The following is a 22,009-nucleotide window of genomic DNA, read 5'->3' as shown; positions in this document are numbered from 1 at the left end:
AGTTTAGGCTCGGAATACGAGGTGGACTCCACGCGTGCAGTCCACGTTTGTCGATCGAGACGTGTACACATGATAGTTTCTGGGTTGCGAATGTGATCGGTTTTGAGTTTTGACTCCGAGTCGGAGCAGAAGTTGGAGTCCAGGCCAGGTATCTCGGCGTGCGGCCTACATAAGGGGAACTAAACTAGTTGCGTTTATCGAAGCTCAACTGGTTGTTCTTGTATCTTCCGCGGCGATTGAACAAGCGCGAACCGAATCTTCTCGTACTGCGATGGCGGCTTCCACGAGCAGGAGCGGCGGCGGCGGCCACCGGAATCCGGCTGTCTGGCCAGCCTACATGGCACGCTACGAGCCGCTGGAGAGGCTGGGCGCGGGCATGAACGGCGAGGTGTTCAAGGCGTGGGACAACAAGGAGAACTGGATCGTCGCCGCGAAGCGGCTCAGCGGGACCGGGATCGACGCTGGCGACGGCTTGATCTTTTCCGGCCTTACAGAGGTCTGGCGGGAGTGCAGGTGTCTGAGGACGTGCGCTGACATCCCCTCGGTGGTGAAGCTGCTGGATAAAGTCGTCCCCAAGGTCAATTCGGACGACTCCTTCCTCATCATGGAATACGCCGGCCGCCTCAACCTACGCGCCTACATGCAGCGCCGTGCCCATCGCCATCGTCGGTTCTCCGAGGCCGAGGTGTGCCGGATCATGAAGGAGCTCCTGGAGGGCGTCAACTCCGTGCACGACACGGGCATCATGCACCTGGACATCAGACCCGAAAACGTGATCCTCGACGACGGCACCGAGGACAGGACGGAGAGGAGGCCCAAGAACAAGAAGGGGGCGAACCAGGACGGGGAGCTCAAGGGAGATGTCATCGTCTACAAGATCGGAGGCTTCGGGATCTCCCGGAGGAAACAGCAGGGCCCGAAGCAGTCGGAGGTGACAATTGCGACAGCGTACAGCGCGCCGGAGCTCCTCCTGCACTCGTGCGAGTACGACGAGCGCGCAGACATGTGGGGGCTCGGATGCATAATGGCCGACCTCCTCTTGGGCACCGGTATGCCCACCTTTGGCCCCGATGACTCGGAAGAAAAGACCATGAGCAGAGTGTTTCACATCGTCGACCCTAAGTGTAAGGGGATCAAGGACTGGGCCGGCTACCAGGGGATAGCGGCAGAGTGGAAGTCGAAGCTACCGGCCGGAAAAAACAAGTCGAAGCTGGCGAGGATAGAGGCAGGGTTGAAGATGAAGCTACTCGGGCAGCCTCTTCGGCGCCGGTTCCCCTTCTGGAGGCTGTCGTCAGCCGGCTTCGAGGTGCTCAGCGGGCTCCTGGAGAGCAACCCGACGAAGCGGCTTACTGCAGCGGAGGCCCTCGAGAAGCCTTGGTTCCATCATTGCTGACGGCGTGGGTTTGGCAGCTGCTTTTGTTAGATTGTCGTGCTCCTAGGCTTCTTTGTTTGAGAAGTATAGATGATCTGGATCCCTACTTGTAAACCATGTGTACGCATGTGCATTACTTTCACTTGTAGATACAGTCAATATATGTAATAGTTTACCTTATGATTATGATATTGATTGATTTGTTCATGCATGCATCCACCAGTTCCTTTTTTTCTTCAGAAAGATATAAATTGTGCAATTTGAGTATGTGCAAGCTAAATCTCTGTCTCCACAACTTTCTGACCAATATTTTGCTAGTACAAACTTTGATCTTACGACTGGAGTAGTTCCACTCAATCGCTTAAAATCTCGGTGATCACCTGTACACATGGTCAGGTGCGTCTCAGACTGTCAGGTGGCTGAATGTTGGAAGCAAAATGGAAGTATTTGTCAGTGGGGAGTATATAAATTTGAAACCTCCAGGATATGAATGGTCACATGTATTAGAAAGTTGAAAGTGTTTGATTTGTGACTCTGAACTGCTGGACATTCAGATTTCATTCTAAAGATCAAGCCCTGTAGACGTGGAGACGAGGATGTGTTAGTAGAGAAATCAAGTATCTTTTCAGTAATTTCAGTAAGAAGTGCATACAAAGTGGTCCTCCAGTCTCAGCCGGTGCAGTGGGATTTCCCTGTATCCCTGTATCTAGTGATCTGCCAGGTGGAGAGAACCTGTGCTGGGCAAAATCTGGCGTGCTTCTGTGCCTCCGAAGGTGAAAGTGTTTGCTTGGAAATGAGCATCGGAATGTGCTAGCAACTGAATCCAATAAACTGCGTCGATGCATGCGAGTACCAGGACTCTGCAATGTCTGTGGCCCTTGCCAGCTGATCCAGCTCTGCAAGTGAATATAGATGCATGGTTCTACACGGTAATTAATCAACTTCCGGAAAAAATGCTTGACAACACTCTCCTTTGCTTGGCGGGTGTGCCATGCACGCAATGAGGCTACCCATGACAAACCACTGCCGACAACTCAAAGTTCTCGCCGGTTCTTATGCAGCTATGTGAATGTTATGGGAAATACTATACAAGAGCAGCCAGTCGAGGCCATTTTGAAGGGAAAGTCAACAACGATAGCTGCTCCTTTTACTGGGCAGGATAGTTATCAGTAAGAAGGAGCCACCTGACAGGCCGTGGTCTCCTCCTCCTTCAGGCTGGGTTAAATTGACAGTCGACGGCTCATTCAAATCGGAAGATGGTACAACCGGTGCGGGTATGATCCTTCACAATGACACAGGGGACATTGTGTTCTCGGCATGCCGATCATTAGTGATGTGTGAATATCCCTCGGAAGCTGAAGTTCGGGCATGTGTTGAAGGAGTAGTCAACTGCCGATCATCATCGAGACACAGACTGCATTCAGTTTTTTTTTTTTTGGAAAGCCATTGAACACATTTTATTGACCAGCAAACATAGTTACATTGTTCATGAGCTTAGACATAGTAAATTTAGGTGCATGATAAAGCCATTGAAGTTTTTTTCTTCGGTAGGTGCATGATCGACTTGTTGCACTACAATCATGAGATAATCACACAATGAATATGGTTAACTATTTTTATGTTTCATTGTGCCTAGAGGTGAGTTATTTGTCCACATCATTTTCTGGTGGTTCCTCGTTTCTTTGAACAATTTGCAGCTCAAATTATTGCAATAACAAAATCTAAGAAATCATTCTAGGTTTAACATCAGTTCTTTCAAGGACTTCTTTTAAACAATCACGATCCATGTGGACTCTAACGAAAGCATCGAATATGTAAGATCTAAACTTATCACAGGAGAAAACAACAACAAAGAGTTCCTTTTCTACCATGGGATAATTTCTTTATGCTTCATTAAGAGCACGGCTAGCATGGTGGATGATATTAAACTTAGCACCATCACGCTGGCCAAGAATAGCTCCTACAATTTCATTAATATCCTCACATAAGAGTTCAAAATGTTTATCCCAAATGGGAGATTTGATAACAGGAGCATATAATAAGGCTTTCTTAAGAGTTTTGAAGGCAACACGACAACTTTTATCAAAGTTAAATCAACCATTCTTTTGCAAGAGATTAGTTAGAGGTTTTGAAATTTTAGAGAAGTTCTTTATAAACCTTCCATAGAAACCTGCATGACCAAGAACACTATGTATACTTTTGATGTCTCGAGGAGGTGTCAATCTTTCTATTGCTTCGTTTTTTTGCTTTGTCAAACCCAATTTCTTTACCTGAGATCTTGTGACCGAGTATTATCCCTTCTCTTACCATGAAGTGACATTTATTCCAGTTCAATACAAGGCTAGTATCTTGACATCTCTGCAAAACGTTGTCAATATTATGGAGACAATGAATAAATGAAGTGTCATAGATAGAAAAGTCGTCCATGCAAACCTCCATTATTTCTTCCACATAATCAACAAAAATAGCAGTCATACATCTGTAAATAGTAGCAGGTGCATTGCATGAACTGAAAGTCATGCGACGGTAAGCATACAAATCAAATGGGCAAGTGAAAGTGGTTTTAAGTTGGTCTTCAGGATGAACAACAATTTCTCAAATTTGGAATATCCATCTTAGTAACAAAAGTGAGAGTGTTTAGTGAAGCTCTCAAGTGTTTGATCTATACATGCAAATGGATAATGATCCTTCCTTGTATCTTTATTTAGTTTTTTGAAATCAATACACATCCTATGTACAATAACAGTCCTAGTTGGGATTAGCTCATTATGCTAATTAGCTACAATTGTAAACTCCCCCTTTTTAGGAACACAATGGACTGGACTTACCCATTCACTTTCCTTCACATGATATATAATATATGTGTCTAGAAGACGAATTGTTTGTTTTCTCACCACTTCCTTCATTTGTGGTTTCAGCCTCCTTTGGCAATCCACAGCTGGTTGAGCTTTATTCTTTCTCACATGAACTGAATCATTATTCCCCCTCCCTATATTCCATTTAGAAATCACCGGTCTGTGCTTGCTGCCAGCACACTCGATGGAGACACCCTGGGTTCTTATTCTAGAGCTTTCTTCCAATTGTAAGTTGCATCTCTGTCTATGGAAATTTCCTTAGCCTACGAAAGAGAAGCCAACGGTAATGCCAAGGGTAGATATAAAGCAAACTACCCTTTTGTGGACTTTGCTTTGTTCCCGAGGAGCTCGTCCATCCAAGGGCTCGGTATCAGTATTCTGAATGCACTAAAGCCCCAACAATCTACATAGGTGATACCCGGGTAGGTACATGAAAGACGAGAATAGAACCCGTGATGATGTACCTTGGATTTTCCGCTCTTCCAATCCTAAACAAGATCATAAATAAGAGTCTTGGGCTACTTGACGTCCTCTTAGCACATATGATAGGGGCTAGCATACAGAATTACAAGAGGCTGATACTTTTTCCAATCTTTTGTGCTTTCTCTGTAAAACAAACCCAATATCATGGGACTAATACCCTTCAAGTCATCCATAGAATATCCAAATTAAGGCCTTGCGGTGTTTAATCAAAACCTTCATATTTTTCTTCTTCTCCTACTACAAGGTTAGCACTTACAATAATAGGATACTTATTTGTGTCATCTAAGATTGTATGTTTAAGTTCTCGAGTTAAAGGTTTAAGTTCAGGAGATGTGAGCTCTTCATCTTCCTTCCTCTCTGGTACCTCATAAGTCTCATTCATAGAATCATAGGAGACTCCAGTATAGGGGCTTCATCAAGCTCCACTTTTCTGTGTCATCAGGGTATTGTCATTATCAACCAATCTTCTCTCCAATTCATCAATTTGTGTACCAAAGTACACAGCTGCTAGTCTAGCGATAGTCTTCCCTTGTCATTCTCTTGGTTCTTATAGTTCTTCACGGTTGGGATTCTCTTGGAAGTCATAAAAGTGAAATTTCAATTTTTTTCTTCCCCAAACTTCAGAATAATCGTATTTTCCTTGCAATTTATGATTGCCCATGCAATGCTTAAAATCGTTCTTCCAAAAATGGTTGGACAAGAATAATCAGCAGGCATATCCACTACTACGAAGTCAATGGGAAACATGTGTGCACAAACACAAATAGTAGCATTTTTAATTTGACCCATAGGTATTCTATGGAATTTGTTGGCCAACATAATTATCATATAAGTGTCTTGAAATTTAGATGGTTATAACTTATCTTGTATTTCCATATAGTATTCATATGGAATGCCATTAAAAATGGGTTCCTAAATCACATAGGACATAATGAGAAGATCTCCAAAGGTATGAGGAAGAATCGGTTTAACTACATTCTTAGCTTTTACTTTGCCTTTGACATAGCTTGAGGCTTCTTAATCTAGTTCAACAACATCGCAATGTGTGAACATAACTTTTACCTCTTCCTTTGTGATCTCATTCTCTATTTCTTCTATATGTTCTTCAATGACGACTTCTTCTTTCTTTTATGCTTCTTATTTTTCTTTGTGGGCTTTCTCCTCCGCCTCCTTTTGTTCTAAAAGTTGGGCCATCATAATATGTTTTTGCATGGGCCTTGGGAAAGGAACATGCACACCATATGGTGGTCTCTCCTTTAGTGGCTTAATTGGTGTTGTAATGACAACATTTACTTTCTTCACTGGTTTTGGAGGTGGCAGATCAAAGTGAAGCCATTCCTTCTTAGGTAGCTCCATATGCTCTTAAAAACTTGAAGCACTTGTAAAACAATACCATCATCAAGATAAAGATCTCTAGCCAATTCTTCTACTTTACCAATTTTAATGAAAGCATGAAGACAGTCATAATTAATTTCTATGCTAACTTCACTTCCTAAATCTGAACCAATATTCTCTATTGCGGCACATTTTATCTAGAAGTACCCACGCATTAGTGATGGAATAATCCATAAAATATCCAATACAGCTAAATCTAGATCAGTTTTATTTTCTTCTTATAGTTCTTCATAGAAAATATGTAAAACATATCAAGTTGGTAAACCATGGCGAGGACATTTATATATTAAATCTTTAAACCTTATATAGACCCTTATAAGGCCTTCTCATGGACGGTTCTTGAAGTTTTGAAGTAACCGTCTCCCATCACTAAATTTGTGTTATAGATAAAAACATGATATGAATGTATTGGATAACTTCTCCGAGGTCAAGAGCTCTGTTGGACATGTTCTATACCGAGAGAGATAGAGAGGAGTATTAATAAGAGTTTGACTAAATAGTTTTAGTATTACCTCTTCCCCGGTATAGTTTGGAAATTTCACAATCCAACATATACCTTTAAAATAAGCCAAATGTTCAAATGGGTCTTCAGAAATATCATCTCCTGTAAACCTTCTTTTGTGCATGAGTACAAGTAATTGAGGATTAACCTCATAGTGAATAGTAGTGTCCCTTGGGTCTTCCGTAACATAGGAACCATTAAACCTTCCAAGGTATTCATTTGGATCGAGCTTATTCATAAGTCCAAGCTCGGTCATGGCGATTAACCTGAAACTAATAAGCAAACTTTTGCAAAACCAAAGTAAATAAATAATTAAAAAATACCAATAGCGCTTAACTCCCTGGCAATGCCGCTAGAAAAATAGCTTGATAACTGCAAGTGTACATGTAGGTGTAGCTAGTTTCGAAATAAGAGTATCGATCCCACAGAGAGCCTATCGGCTATGGTCAAATATTTGTTACTTGTTACAACTTACTAAAGAATGCACAAGGATGCACTTAATTCCAAGCAAAAGTAAGTAAGGTTGATGAGTGTGTTGAAAAGTAAAGTAAAAGTGCTAAAAGTAACTAAGGAAAAGGAAAACAACGCGTTGTAAAGTGGTGTTCGGAATATAAAATATTAGGATATTCTAGCCATTCTTTATACATGTGTATGTGAGAAGCTTCGCATAGGGCGGTCCATGCCATCTGTTCGACCGTCCTCTCACAACAATGTAAAGGGCAAACCACGTCAGTACATTACTATTAAAGGTTTCGCTAGGATCCCTTAGCTATGGATGAACGCCCTATGAGTGTCCTATTATTTCCCCTTAACCATGTGATAGAGGATTGATGGTGCTTATCGTAACACCGATTTCACACTGTTGGGGAACCCCAAGAGGAAGTATGATAAGCACAGTAGAAAGTTTTCCCTCAGTAAGAAACCAAGGTTTATTCGGCCAGTAGGAGAAAGGCGTGACTTCTGAAGGTGTTGCTAGCTGACTAGTGGCAGGGCGCACTACCGACGTCAGCAACAACATGGAACCTGCACACAACACAACCAAAGTACTTTGCCCCAACTTACAGTGAGATTGTCAATCTCACCGATTTGCTGAACACAAAGAATTAGACGTATCGAGTGGAAAGAGATGTTTGCAGAAAGTAAACATACCAGGATTGCAGTAGAATTTATCAGTAAACGAAACAGGACCGGGGTCCATAGTTCACTAGAGGTGTCTCTCCATAAAGATAAATAGCATGTTGGGTGAACAAATTACAGCTGGGCAATTGACAGAATATCGATCATACATGATAAGATGATTACTATAAGATTTGATTGGGCATTACAACATAATACATAGACCGTAATCCAACTGCATCTATGACTAATAATCCATCTTCCGGTTATCATCCGAACCTCTTTCAGTATTAAGTTGCAAGCAACAGATTATCGTATCAAGTAATGTGGTAAAGTAAACAATAGAATTACCCTTGGATAAAACATTGTTGTTTTCTCCCTAGTAGCAACAACACATCTATAATCTTAGTCACTCTCCCGTAAAAACTAGAGGCATGAACCTACCATCGAGTATAAATACCCCCACTTGGAGTCACAAGTGTCCACTTGGCCAGAGTTTCTACTAGCAACGGAGAGCATGCAAGATCACAAAGAACATATGACATGAATATATAATCAATCTCAACATAGTATACGGTATTCATCGAACCCCATCAAGCATAACATATAGGATTACATAAAGATGATCTTGATCATGTAGGGCAGCTCACAAGATCTATACATGAAGCACAAAGTGGAGAAGACAACCATCTAGCTACTGCTATGGACCCATAGTCCAGGAATGAACTGCTCACGCATCACTTCGGAGGCGGGCATGGCGATGTAGATGCATCCGGTGATGATTTCCCCCTCCGGCAGGGTGCCGGGAAGAGCTTCAGGACCCCTCGAGATGGGTTCTGCGATGGCGTCCACGACGAAACTTTTCGTGGATGGAGGCTCGGGTATCCATGGTTTTCCCGAGAAGATGTATAAATAGGCGGAGGACTTAGGTCGGTGTGGTGCCTGGGGGGCCCACACCTCCCTTGGCGTGGGCCAAGGCCAGGCCGCGCCAAGGGGTGGTTTGTCCGTCCTGTGGCGCCCCTTCATCCCCCCTCTGGACTATGTCTTCGTTTCGGTAAAATATTGACTTCGGCTTTTGTTCCGTCCAATTACGAGAATATTTCCTGTACAACTTTTCTGAAATACAAAAACAACAGAAAACAGGGAACTGGCACTGTGACATCTTGTTAATAGGTTAGTGCCGGAAATCATATAAAAGTGCATCGAAGTGTAAGCAAAACATATATGAATTGGTGTAAAACAAACATGGATCATCAAAAATTATAGATACGTTTGAGACGTATCAAGGATCAGTGTGAGGGTGTCACTTGATGCCCCCTCTCTACCACGTGTCCAAGAGTAATCCCTTCTCTTGTCCTTAGAGGCAAATGTTGCATGGTCATCTTCATACAACATCAGGAGAGACAATTAATACACAATGATAAAGGAATGAATTAAACATTTTTTTCATTTCTAATCGTAACTAGAGTTTCACCATATCCCCAAGAACAAAGGAATCTACTCACACATAGAGGTAGGAAACATCATCATGGTAATGAACCGTATCAAACACATAAGGGGAATGAATTCTTGTTCAGATCTACACCAAAGTGAACAAATACAACAAGGTGGGGATGGATGATTGAAAGATCGAGATGTCGCCTAGAGGGGGGGTGAATAGGCAATTAAAAACTCTTACGGATTTGTCTTGTAATAATGCGGAATTAAACTATCGTTTAGTTTACAAGCACAAACCCTAAATATGCTAAGCTCAACTAGGTGTAACAATAGCAACTAGAGCTAAGCAAGATAGGCACAAGATATATGTAGCACAAGTGATAGCAAGATATATGTACTTCAAGCACGATGGCTATCACAAGGAAAGAGAGCTCGGGTATAGAAATAACCGAGGCACGCGGAGACGAGGATGTATTCCCGTGTTCCCTTGCTTTGCAACAAGGTACGTCACGTTTGGAGGGGTGGAGGTCCCACGAAGGATTCCCCACGCCACGAAGGCTCACCCTATTCTCCGAACCACACCCACGAAGGATAATGGCCCTTTCCTTATGGTTAGCTTTTCCTCCGCTCCGGAGATGGCAAGCTCCACAACCACTTCACAAGCTCCACGAAGGAGAAGCCCGGGCCTCTTCACAATCTTCTTGAAGAGATCACCGGAGCACCAACCGCTAAGCCAACTAGGAGGTTTCCCTCCAAGAGTAACAAGCTCACGGGCTCTCACTCGAACTAATCGTGGTGGAGAGCTCAACACTATGCAATGATGCAAAGCAAGAACACTAGAGGTGTTCAAATCCTTCACACTCAAATCCCACCAAAGCAACGAATGCTAGGATGAGATTGGAGAGGAAGAACAAAGAGGAAATCAACAAATGACTCCAAGATCTAGATCCAAGGGGTTCCCCTCACTTAGAGGAGAAATGGATTGGTGGGGATTGTAGATCTAGATCTCCTCTCTTAGATCCCTCAAGAATGAGCAAGAATCATGGGAGGAATCAAGAGAGAGGGCAAGTTCTTCAAAGGCAACAATGGAGGAGAGAGAGTGGAAGAACTTGCTCAGCCCAAGGTGGAAGAAGGGCTATTTATAGCCCAAGAGCAAATATAACCGTTGGGGAAAAGTTGGGCCGAGAAAACCGTCGAGGAAGCCGGTCAACCGGGCCCGGGACCGGGCCGTCCGGTCCAGTGGCCCGGCCGGACCGGGCCATAGACCGGACCAGCCGGTCCAAACCGGGAGGCAGACCGGACCTCGACCGGGGTCACTTTGCGTCTTCCAGGAGCTCATCCGGTTGGCGCCCGGTTGTCGACCGGCCGACCGGACGATACGCCGAGCCCGCCGGCCGCGAGTCCGGCAGACCGGCATCGACCGGATCGGCTCCACGCACGGTTGGCGCCCGGCTGTCGACCGGTTGACCGGTCGGCACGCCGGCCAGGCCGGTTGGTAGGCCGGCCGACCGGCGGCAGGCCGGAGCTAGTCCGGCGCACGGGCCGGTCCGACCGGGTCCCAAACCGGGTGAGCAGGAAAACATGTTTATACAAAAACTGTGATAACTTTTGTGTCCGGACCCCGATTGACATGAAACCAATTTTGTTGGAAAGATAACGACGAATAGAACCCCAACAAAAACTGGAAATATGGAGACTCCTCACAGAATATTTTAGATGATTTTAGAGAGGGAGTCTCCCACCGTCAAGAAACGGTGAAGACGTCCAAACTCGAAAACGCAATAGAAGATGCATGCGGATTCCGTTTTCGATGAACTTGGGCTTGTTGTAAAGCTAGCAACAAGCTCAAGAACCTCACACAGAGAAACACCAAGAAGCAATAAGAATATGCAAAGCATGCAAAGGATTGAGCTCCCTAAGACGATGAGATCAAGTTACCCAACCGAAAGCCCCTCTTGATAGTGCGGCTATCTATCCTATAATCCGGTCTCCCAACATCCACCTTGAGACCGGTAAAAGGAAAACCTAGCAAGGCCATACCTTTGCCTTGCGTATCCCGCTTGATCTTGATGATAACTCTTCAAGCTCTACACAAGCCGAATGCCTCACTTGATCAATGTTGCTTCGTGAAGACTCACAAATACTCCCCCATACACTATGATGGGAAAGCTCCATTGATGCACATCTTCACATGTCCATTATCACCAAATGGACTGGCAAGCTTCAAGCATGTGATCCACTTGAGATGCTCATCTTGAACTTGCCCAACTCAATCTTGTATCTTCTCATACTCACTTGAGATAGAGCATGGCTAATATTGAGTTCCACATAAGAACTCCATCTTCATTTCTTCTTCTTGATCATATCTCAAATATATCTTCATACCGATGATCTTGATGCCAAATCACAAGGTATATCTTTATCTTCATGGCATCCATACTTGAATCCAAGACATGGAGAGCAAGTAGTACCTATGGAATATTCCTTCATATAAACTCAATGAAAACATTAGTCCATAGGGGTTGTCATTAATTACCAAAACCACACATAGGGGCAATGTACCCTTACAATCTCCCCCATTTTGGTAATTGATGACAACCACAATAAGAGGGTTTATATAATGAATATTAGTGACAAGTACACAACTTATCCGAGAATAAGTTGTATACAAGAGGTTGTATTTGATATGGTCAAGTAACACAAAGCAACTAGTCCATATCAAAACCGGCTCTACTCACACAACTACAACAAATGCAAGAGATGTGAGTAGAACCAATATATATAGAGAAAACTCCCCCACAATGTATGCACGTGTGATGAACATGAATTCATTGCATATATTGTCAAGATTAACCTTTGGTATAGTTTCCACTATATATATACAACCATGCAAGACATATAAATATGGAATGCATGAGAGGCACAACACTTAAGCACAAACCAAACTTAAGTATTAAAACCATTCCCTTAAACCCTCTAAACTTCTCCCCCATTGACATCGATTGTCAAAATGGGTGAAAAATTTAGAAGGCCAATATAATGTGAGTTCCTCCCCAAAGTGTGCACTTCTCATAATTTGAGCGGAATCAAGTGCACATATCCAATGATGAATACTTGAAGGAAATCAAACTATATTGAGGATCAAAGATTGCATAAAGATAACATGGTGAAGTGAGCTTCAACAAATAAAGCAAGCAATCAAAGATCCAATTTGGACAAACAAAGATATCATGATAAGAGAGATATAGTGCTTCTAGAAATAAGAAAGCTCCCCAAGGTTCGTGCACAATTTATAATGTTTGCATTTGAATACAATATGCACAAACATGGAATCCTCACTCCCTATATATCATTTAGAACACAACTAAGATAAAGAGAGTATGCTTATCAAGAACAACTTTAGTCCAACAATTACGAGATATGAGTGCATGAAGAAAATAAATAAACCAAGCACTCATAAATTTTCTTTACCAACCCACTAAAAACAAAAAAAGGGTAAAAGATGGTCGGCAAAGAGCAAGGATATCAAGATGATGGATTAACGCTCTTATGTATATGAGTTTCTAAAGTGGACAAAGTGATCCATAAAGAAACATGCACACACAAGAGGTTAACAAAATAGATAAGACAAGATATCCAAGATGAAGTCATAAAATATACCAAAGGATGTTTGCTTAAGAAGCATATATAGCCTATGGCTCCAATTTTCACTTATGGTATATGAATGAACATCAACCAAGTTAAACCTCAAAAACATTACAACTAACAATAAGGGAAGTAGAGCTAGTTGGAGTGTTTTGAGAAAGGCAACAAGTATCACAAAAATGGATTTATTTCACAAATTCATCAATATTGCACACAAGAGCTCTTTGAGGAATTGATATGCAATAAATTGCTAGAGGGCATATTTGTGATAGGTGAATCATAAAATATGATATATATATATATAACCTATCATATGCATCTTCTCAAATTACTCAAGTGTACAATAAGAAGTTTTCTTTAAAAGGATTTTTCAAGAGCCTCAATGTTTTCGAAATAAGGAATTTCATGCCAAGATGCAACCTACAAGAGGTTGGATGATATACGAGTATGCATGAATAAGATACTTGTTACCGAGATAGCAATGGCTTGATGTAGTAAATAAGAGTTCATCGATCATCCTAGCTTGACTCCAATTCTCATATGGTGATAACACCTTCCTTATAGATGAGACAAGCTTCCATTGCATCTCCAATGTACCTAAAACATCATTCAAGTACATCTTGGCCCCCAAACTTATTGGGTCCAACATGGTTAGACAAACCACAATATATAGGACACACTCCATATAAATATGTGCATATTTAGATGAAATTTGAATTTTATGCACATCTTAGCCATTTAGGATTTGATGGAGTATACCCTATATAATGGATCAAGCAAAGCAAGCATGCTACAAATATAAACAAATTACATGTAAGCATGCACCAAAACTTTTAAAGATCCAAGAAAGATATACTTTGGACAAAACACCAAATGAATCAAATAAGGCATAAAGGTGTAACCAAACAAATTTGTTGTCCAAATTATATCAAAGACGCAAATCACAAAAGATTTGTTCAACAAAGTTCAACAAATGAACTAAGAAGAAACCATTGAGCAAAAAGGATGAAATAAAGAAAACATGCTCAAGGATATATCTCATTCAAGCAAATAGAATATGTAAGAAGGAATGAGATAGCAAACTCCCCAAAAGAGCAAGGTTCAAACAAAATAAACCAAACCCTATACACTTTTCACAATGGCACAATGTACCGTAAGGAAAAGGTTTGTCTTCCAAAACAAACACTTGATATGAATCAAGATAATTTATCAAAAGATTTTTCAAAGGGACAAGGAAGACACATGGGAGCAACAAAGATTTGTTGGAAGTAAAATAAGGCAATAAGAAACAATCCAAGGTGAAGGTGATCCAAAAATTCAACCACATACAAGGTTATCAATTGTCAAAGACAATGAGTATATTGGAAATAATTTCCGGTGGAGTATTGACAATGTTAGAAAGGATCAACTTCACAATAAAAGGCATAGGATAAGTATATAGAATTGAGCACTATGCACGGATGAAGATTCTTGATAGCTTCAACTAGTCACACAATCACGCACGGCAATGATTAGAATAACTTGAAGCAAACGGTGTCCCAAATAAGATATAGAGATATGTATTTGAGGAAAACCGCACCAAGAATTTCATATTCAAACAAAAGCCCACAAGGTGAGTAATAAAATATTTTTATTAGGAATGGAGCTTGTTTGAGCAAACATGCCACCTAGGAACAAGATAATTAAGAGCATCAACACTAAGTGGCATAACCTCATATGTTCACATTTTCTAGGCTTGTGATATGTTCATAACATATTACTCCCCCATAATGTGATAAGACATTTCTTCTAAAACAAGAGGCAACTAAAATTCGACTAGAGATAATTAATGGACATTAGAATTTGAATTTCTCATGAGTATAACACACCACATAGTGACTAGATAATCTCTTAATATCAATACTAAGTGGTGATACCCATGTACACACATTTTAAAGAAAGAGAGATGCACAAAGCATATCACTCCCCCAAAATGGGATGTTCCATTAATCACTCAAAGAGAGCCAAAAAAGATGTCATCAAGATGCATTAGGCTCACAAACAATACACAAGTATATGATGAGTCAAACAAACATACTTGAATACACAAGATAGGTAAGTAAGACACAACACATACATACACATATTTGGTACAAAACCAAACATGCAAAGGGGCAAGTAACTTACAATAAATATGATGAGTTGAAGTATAAGTTACCGCAAGGAGGAACATTGGATATAAGATATAGATGATAATCCATACGACTTGGCTTGGTAAAAATATAATATATGAAGATCCCTTAATTCTTCATGAAGTAGCCAAGTCTCCAATGACCTCCACTTGTACCTATTGATCAAGTTTGAGCTTGTTGGTCCCCAACCAAGTTGGGTCCTAAGAGGTTAGTCACAATAGGCTTGGCAACCCAAATGGTTCTTTTCTTGAAACCACTTTGAGTTCCAACAAACTTGGCAAACACATTGCCATCCTTATCCTTCCCTAGAGAATAATCATCATCAACAATTATAGGGTTAGATAAGGTACCACTTAGGCAAGAAGAAGCAAAGTGCCCCTTCTCACGGCATAAGTAGCAAGTGTTCCCCTTTCTCTTCTTTATTGATTTCTTCTCTTGGGGAACATTATCTTGATTCTTCTTGGGAAGTGGCCTATCTTCAACTTGAGGTCGAGCATGAGCTTGACCTTGACCTTGTGGCCGTTTCCCTTGTTGTTTCTCACTCAAGTGCTTCTTGTTCTTCAATGGGCATGATCTAACATGATGCCCTTCAACCTTGCACTTGAAGCAAACCAACTTGGCCGGATTCTTGACTTTATCTTGGCCCTTCTTCTTGTTGCTCTTGCTCTTGGACTTGTTCTTGTTATTGGAGTTGAATCCAAGTCCACTCTTGTCATTGGGGGATTGTTGCACACTTAGCATCTTGTCAAGTGCGGATTTCCCTTCATGACGCTTTTCCAAGTCTTTCTTCAAAGAAAGGACTTGGGCCTCGAGCTCTTTGATTTCCTCTACATGGTTAGTAGAAATACAAGTACTAGAGGAAGTAGAAGCTTCATTGTTAGAGCAACAAGGCAAAGTGAGTAATCCAACACAAGGTGTATCACTAGTTTGACTAGATGGATTACAAGGACTAGCACATGGTAATATAACATTTGTAGTAGAGATTGTGCTAACATCCATATGAGGCTCACAAGATGTTACCTTAGTGATACTTGCCTCATAAGCTAACTTTAGCCCATCATAGGAAATTAGAAGATCATCATGAGAGCTTGAGAGCTTTTTATGATTTTCTTCCAATTCCCTATAATTGCTAGTTAGCAACTCAAGTTGAGCCCTTAGCTCAACATTCTCCTCTAAGGTAGATGCTTCACAAGAATTAGAGTTAGTAGCACAAGCATCAACAATAGTTTTCTCATTTTCATGCATATAGGATTCAATTTTTTGTGTAAGCATAAAATTAGTATGCTTCTCATCTTTTAGCTCATGCTTGAGGAGAGTGAATCTCATTTCCTCATTTTCAACATGGGATTCCAACTTCACTATGGTTTCCCTATATTTATTCAAGGTATCCATAGAGTGTTCGAGATTAGCACGAGCTTCTTTATTACCATGAAGAGAAGCATATATCGTTGCCATATTATGCACCAAGATATTATATTCTTCATCATTATCATCATCATCACTCTCATCATTAGAGGAAGTGTTAGGAGTCAAAGTAGGAGATACCTTTGATCCATTTGCCATAAGGCACATGTGCATACCGGAGGATGAAGATGAAGATATTCTTGAATCCTCATTTGAAATCATGTCTTGATCCATAGAGTGTTCGGTTTCCTCTACATTGTTAGTCAACAAACAACTAGAGGAAATATAAGCATTTTGATTATGGGAGCAAGACAAGGTAAGCATATCTTCATGAGATCTATGTAAGCAATTTACACATGATATGCAAGGACTATCAACACGAGCATGTAGGTCATTTTCAATTCTAGATGTGTTTAAGTCCAAAGAGGAAGCATTACAATAGGATAGAGATGAAGAATCATCATTATTGAGCACAATATCAATATTGCAATTCTCCTCACCACTCACCATATCATTACCTCGTGTCTTGCTACACGTTGGTGAAGTGGAAGAAGATGATAACTCATCACGACCGGAGGTGGAAGCAACTTGGAGCTCTTCATGATGTGAAGGGGAAGAGAGCTCCTCGGAGTCACCATCGACCAATTGAGAAGTGGATCCACCAAACATTTCCTTAAGCTTGATCCACATCTCATGAGACGATTTTTGCTTTATATATATCAAGAACCTACGAAAATCGGGTCTCAAAGAGAAGAAAAGCTCATTAGATACTTGAGCTTCAAGATGTAAGTTTTTCTCATCCTCTAGAGATAGATTTTGAGAATCCATCGGAGGAGAAAAACCTACATCTAGAAATTGCTCTATATGTGGACACAAGGTCCGAAGATTACAAAGCAAGCAATTTCGCCACAAAAGATAATTTGTGCCATTAAAGATAATTGTGTCATTGTGCACTATACTAGCCGACATCTTTACTCTCAAGGCGGTGAAGCCTAAAACAAGGAGAGACCTTGCTCTGATACCAATTGAAAGATCGAGATGTCGCCTAGAGGGGGGTGAATAGGCAATTAAAAACTCTTACGGATTTGTCTTGTAATAATGCGGAATTAAACTATCGTTTAGTTTACAAGCACAAACCCTAAATATGCTAAGCTCAACTAGGTGTAACAATAGCAACTAGAGCTAAGCAAGATAGGCACAAGATATATGTAGCACAAGTGATAGCAAGATATATGTACTTCAAGCACGATGGCTATCACAAGGAAAGAGAGCTCGGGTATAGAAATAACCGAGGCACGCGGAGACGAGGATGTATTCCCGTGTTCCCTTGCTTTGCAACAAGGTACGTCACGTTTGGAGGGGTGGAGGTCCCACGAAGGATTCCCCACGCCACGAAGGCTCACCCTATTCTCCGAACCACACCCACGAAGGATAATGGCCCTTTCCTTATGGTTAGCTTTTCCTCCGCTCCGAGATGGCAAGCTCCACAACCACTTCACAAGCTCCACGAAGGAGAAGCCCGGGCCTCTTCACAATCTTCTTGAAGAGATCACCGGAGCACCAACCGCCAAGCCAACTAGGAGGTTTCCCTCCAAGAGTAACAAGCTCACGGGCTCTCACTCGAACTAATCGTGGTGGAGAGCTCAACACTATGCAATGATGCAAAGCAAGAACACTAGAGGTGTTCAAATCCTTCACACTCAAATCCCACCAAAGCAACGAATGCTAGGATGAGATTGGAGAGGAAGAACAAAGAGGAAATCAACAAATGACTCCAAGATCTAGATCCAAGGGGTTCCCCTCACTTAGAGGAGAAATGGATTGGTGGGGATTGTAGATCTAGATCTCCTCTCTTAGATCCCTCAAGAATGAGCAAGAATCATGGGAGGAATCAAGAGAGAGGGCAAGTTCTTCAAAGGCAACAATGGAGGAGAGAGAGTGGAAGAACTTGCTCAGCCCAAGGTGGAAGAAGGGCTATTTATAGCCCAAGAGCAAATATAACCGTTGGGGAAAAGTTGGGCTGAGAAAACCGTCGAGGAAGCCGGTCAACCGGGCCTGGGACCGGGCCGTCCGGTCCAGGGCCCGGTCAGACCGGGCCATAGACCGGACCAGCCGGTCCAAACCGGGAGGCAGACCGGACCTCGACCGGGGTCACTTTGCGTCTTCCAGGAGCTCATCCGGTTGGCGCCCGGTTGTCGACCGGTCGACCGGACGATACGCCGAGCCCGCCGGCCGAGAGTCCGGCGAGACCGGGCATCGACCGGATCAGTTCCACGCACGGTTGGCGCCCGGTTGCCGACCGGTTGGACCGGTCGGCACGCCGGCCAGGCCGGTTGGTAGGCCGGCTGACCGGGCGGCAGGCCGGAGCTAGTCCGGCGCACGGGCCGGTCCGACCAGGTCCCAGACCGGGTGAGCAGGAAAACATGTTTATACAAAAACTGTGATAACTTTTGTGTCCGGACCCCGATTGACATGAAACCAATTTTGTTGGAAAGATAACGACGAATAGAACCCCAACAAAAACTGGAAATATGGAGACTCCTCACAGAATATTTTAGATGATTTTAGAGAGGGAGTCTCCCACCGTCAAGAAACGGTGAAGACGTCCAAACTCGAAAACGCAATAGAAGATGCATGCGGATTCCGTTTTCGATGAACTTGGGCTTGTTGTAAAGCTAGCAACAAGCTCAAGAACCTCACACAGAGAAACACCAAGAAGCAATAAGAATATGCAAAGCATGCAAAGGATTGAGCTCCCTAAGACGATGAGATCAAGTTACCCAACCGAAAGCCCCTCTTGATAGTGCGGCTATCTATCCTATAATCCGGTCTCCCAACATCCACCTTGAGACCGGTAAAAGGAAAACCTAGCAAGGCCATACCTTTGCCTTGCGTATCCCGCTTGATCTTGATGATAACTCTTCAAGCTCTACACAAGCCGGAATGCCTCACTTGATCAATGTTGCTTCGTGAAGACTCACAAATACTCCCCCATACACTATGATGGGAAAGCTCCATTGATGCACATCTTCACATGTCCATTATCACCAAATGGACGGCAAGCTTCAAGCATGTGATCCACTTGAGATGCTCATCTTGAACTTGCCCAACTCAATCTTGTATCTTCTCATACTCACTTGAGATAGAGCATGGCTAATATTGAGTTCCACATAAGAACTCCATCTTCATTTCTTCTTCTTGATCATATCTCAAATATATCTTCATACCGATGATCTTGATGCCAAATCACAAGGTATATCTTTATCTTCATGGCATCCATACTTGAATCCAGCACATGGAGAGCAAGTAGTACCTATGGAATATTCCTTCATATAAACTCAATGAAAACATTAGTCCATAGGGGTTGTCATTAATTACCAAAACCACACATAGGGGCAATGTACCCTTACAATGATGGTGTTGGTGCAGGTGGTGGTGATGGAGATGATGCCCAAGCCTCCTTAGATTCGAGTAGCGCTAGGATCGGTGCCCTTATGCTAGTTTCCCTTCCAGATCTCTTCTGGAGGTGAGGTTTATGCGCTTTCTGGTGCCTACGAATGTTGGATCTATGATTTGTTTGCACGGGGTGAAACTATTTGAAGAGGCGAAGGCAGTAGAGGGTGAGCGCACCGTACAAGCGGGCTCTGGCCGTACCAGTGGTCGCCAAACTATCTGATTGCTTTGTTTTGACTGTTTTCCCACGTGCTAAGGTAAATATCTTTATTGCTTTAAATGGCCTTCAATAAGCATATTCGTATGAAAAAAATGATTGTTCCATTGTTTGTGTCCATTATGTCCTTCCATTCGGGGATTCTGTTGAAACTAACATAAACGTTGTGCGCTTGTAAAATACCAAAATCTTATCACTACTAATGCAAAAAACATTAAGTAAATATGCTTTAAAAATGCACTCATGAGTGATACATGCCAATTGCATTCCTGATGATGGTACAAGATTGAGTGGGTGGGTGATATTAACTCGCTGTACCAAGGTTAAAAAACCTCATCAAAGAAATGAACACCAACAAAATCACACGGTTGTCCAGAAAACCTTTTCGCTCGCCGCATGACCACACAAATGAAGCTGCTACTAGAAACCCTAGAAAATGGGGGAAACAATCCGCCCATCAAACATTATATTGCCTCATGTATCCTCATAAATGTTCGCTTGTGATTCCACTTCTGTGGCTAGTGGCTCGGCTAGTCGGCCTACACCATTATAGAAGGATGTGGAGTTGAGAACGCTTGCTGAGAAACCAAATCACGACACAAAACTAGTGCATGATGCAGAAAGAGGGAAGAGCAATCCAATATGTACTGTTCGGGCTAACGGTGACCACCCTACGGCTGCGCTCTCCTCTATGATTCCCTCTCCCTCCATCCCTCTCTCGCCGTGGCATCGAGTCACCGCTCAAGTGAGAACAAAATGACGATAGGTGCGAAAAATAGAAAACAAGGTACCACCGTAAAAGACCGGAAAACTACACCTAAACCAACCTGGCCCATGGTAAACCAACACCCGCGTGCGGGATGCTGCAAGGGAAGTGGATTGAAGACCTATTTTTTGGGTAGGGGTACTCGTAAACTATAAATTCGAAACAAATATACTAAATAAAATCGAAAAAACACGAAATAATTTTTTTGCATGTAGATGATGTATGCGTGTATGTGCGTGCTAAGTTAACTTCGAAAATATGTAACTTGGGAAAAAAGACAAATCTAAAATTTTACAATGCAAGTTACATATTTCTCTTTTTTGTGATGGTCATGTCCATACATATTTTGCCCTAAGAATTGGTAGACATCAGTACCAAGGATACATGTATGTGGGATCAGCCCTCCTTTCTCCCCAGCGTGTATTTCCCGGGTAGATTGCGTGATCGGACGGTTAGAAAATAAGACCGGCTCGTATCTCTAGATTGTAAATTTGATCAACATGTATATATTATAAAATATTTATCATTGGAAAGTTTACATGTTCTACTTTTTAATAATATAATTTTATGCTATACAATTCAAATTATGTTGGTCAAATCAATAATCTAGGGATACTTAACGGTGGGAGTACAAAATTAGCTACTCCCTTCGACGTATAATTCGAGTGAATAGGTATATTAAATGTGTCTTGATACATGTAATTCAGGGATAAGTATTATTGATTGGAGGGAGTAGCTGAAAAATATATAAGGTGTTTTTATTCTGCTAAATAGAGTTATACTGTGGAGAAGAAGCCTATACCTCGTGGCAGCAGAAAATCCTACAGCCACGGCCAGGTACTTCTCCCTGCCAAGACAACCGGACCAGCGTACCAGACCAAACCAACACAAAGAGGTTCCACGTCGCCAATCCTCCACCAAGGCAAAACAACCCATTTTCCACAGACAAAAAAGCCGTTTCTTTCCGCAGGCGCACGCGGCACGAGCGGCGCCGGCCGAGCCAAGGGATGCGACGCCGACGCGGTTAATCCACGGGCTCGCTCACGCACGCACGCCGGCCGCCCGATCGAACTCCATCCAATCCCACCGGGCCGTCGCCGTCGCCGTCGTCGTCCTCGTCGTCGCCTCCAGAAACACGAGCCGGGCATAGCACGGCCGCAGAATCTTCCACGTCCCTTCCCTTCCACCCTCTC

At 42.4% G+C, this 22,009-nt stretch overlaps 1 protein-coding gene across 1 annotated transcript; it reads left to right on the top strand.

Annotated features, from left to right (window-relative positions):
* Nucleotides 1-271: 271 nt before the first annotated feature.
* Nucleotides 272-21,966, top strand: LOC124647252 (putative cyclin-dependent kinase F-2). Its single transcript, XM_047187219.1, has 6 exons — nt 272-1,377; nt 1,769-1,821; nt 1,927-2,145; nt 2,258-2,301; nt 21,591-21,653; nt 21,787-21,966. The coding sequence occupies exons 1-6, from the start codon at nt 272-274 to the stop codon at nt 21,964-21,966; spliced, it is 1,665 nt and encodes a 554-aa protein (XP_047043175.1).
* Nucleotides 21,967-22,009: the final 43 nt, after the last annotated feature.

This window comes from Lolium rigidum, chromosome 4 (assembly GCF_022539505.1).
Source record: "Lolium rigidum isolate FL_2022 chromosome 4, APGP_CSIRO_Lrig_0.1, whole genome shotgun sequence".
In the NCBI taxonomy this organism is placed as follows: domain Eukaryota; kingdom Viridiplantae; phylum Streptophyta; class Magnoliopsida; order Poales; family Poaceae; genus Lolium; species Lolium rigidum.
Note: the sequence above shows the minus strand (reverse complement) of the source record. Positions and strands in the feature narration are given on the sequence as shown.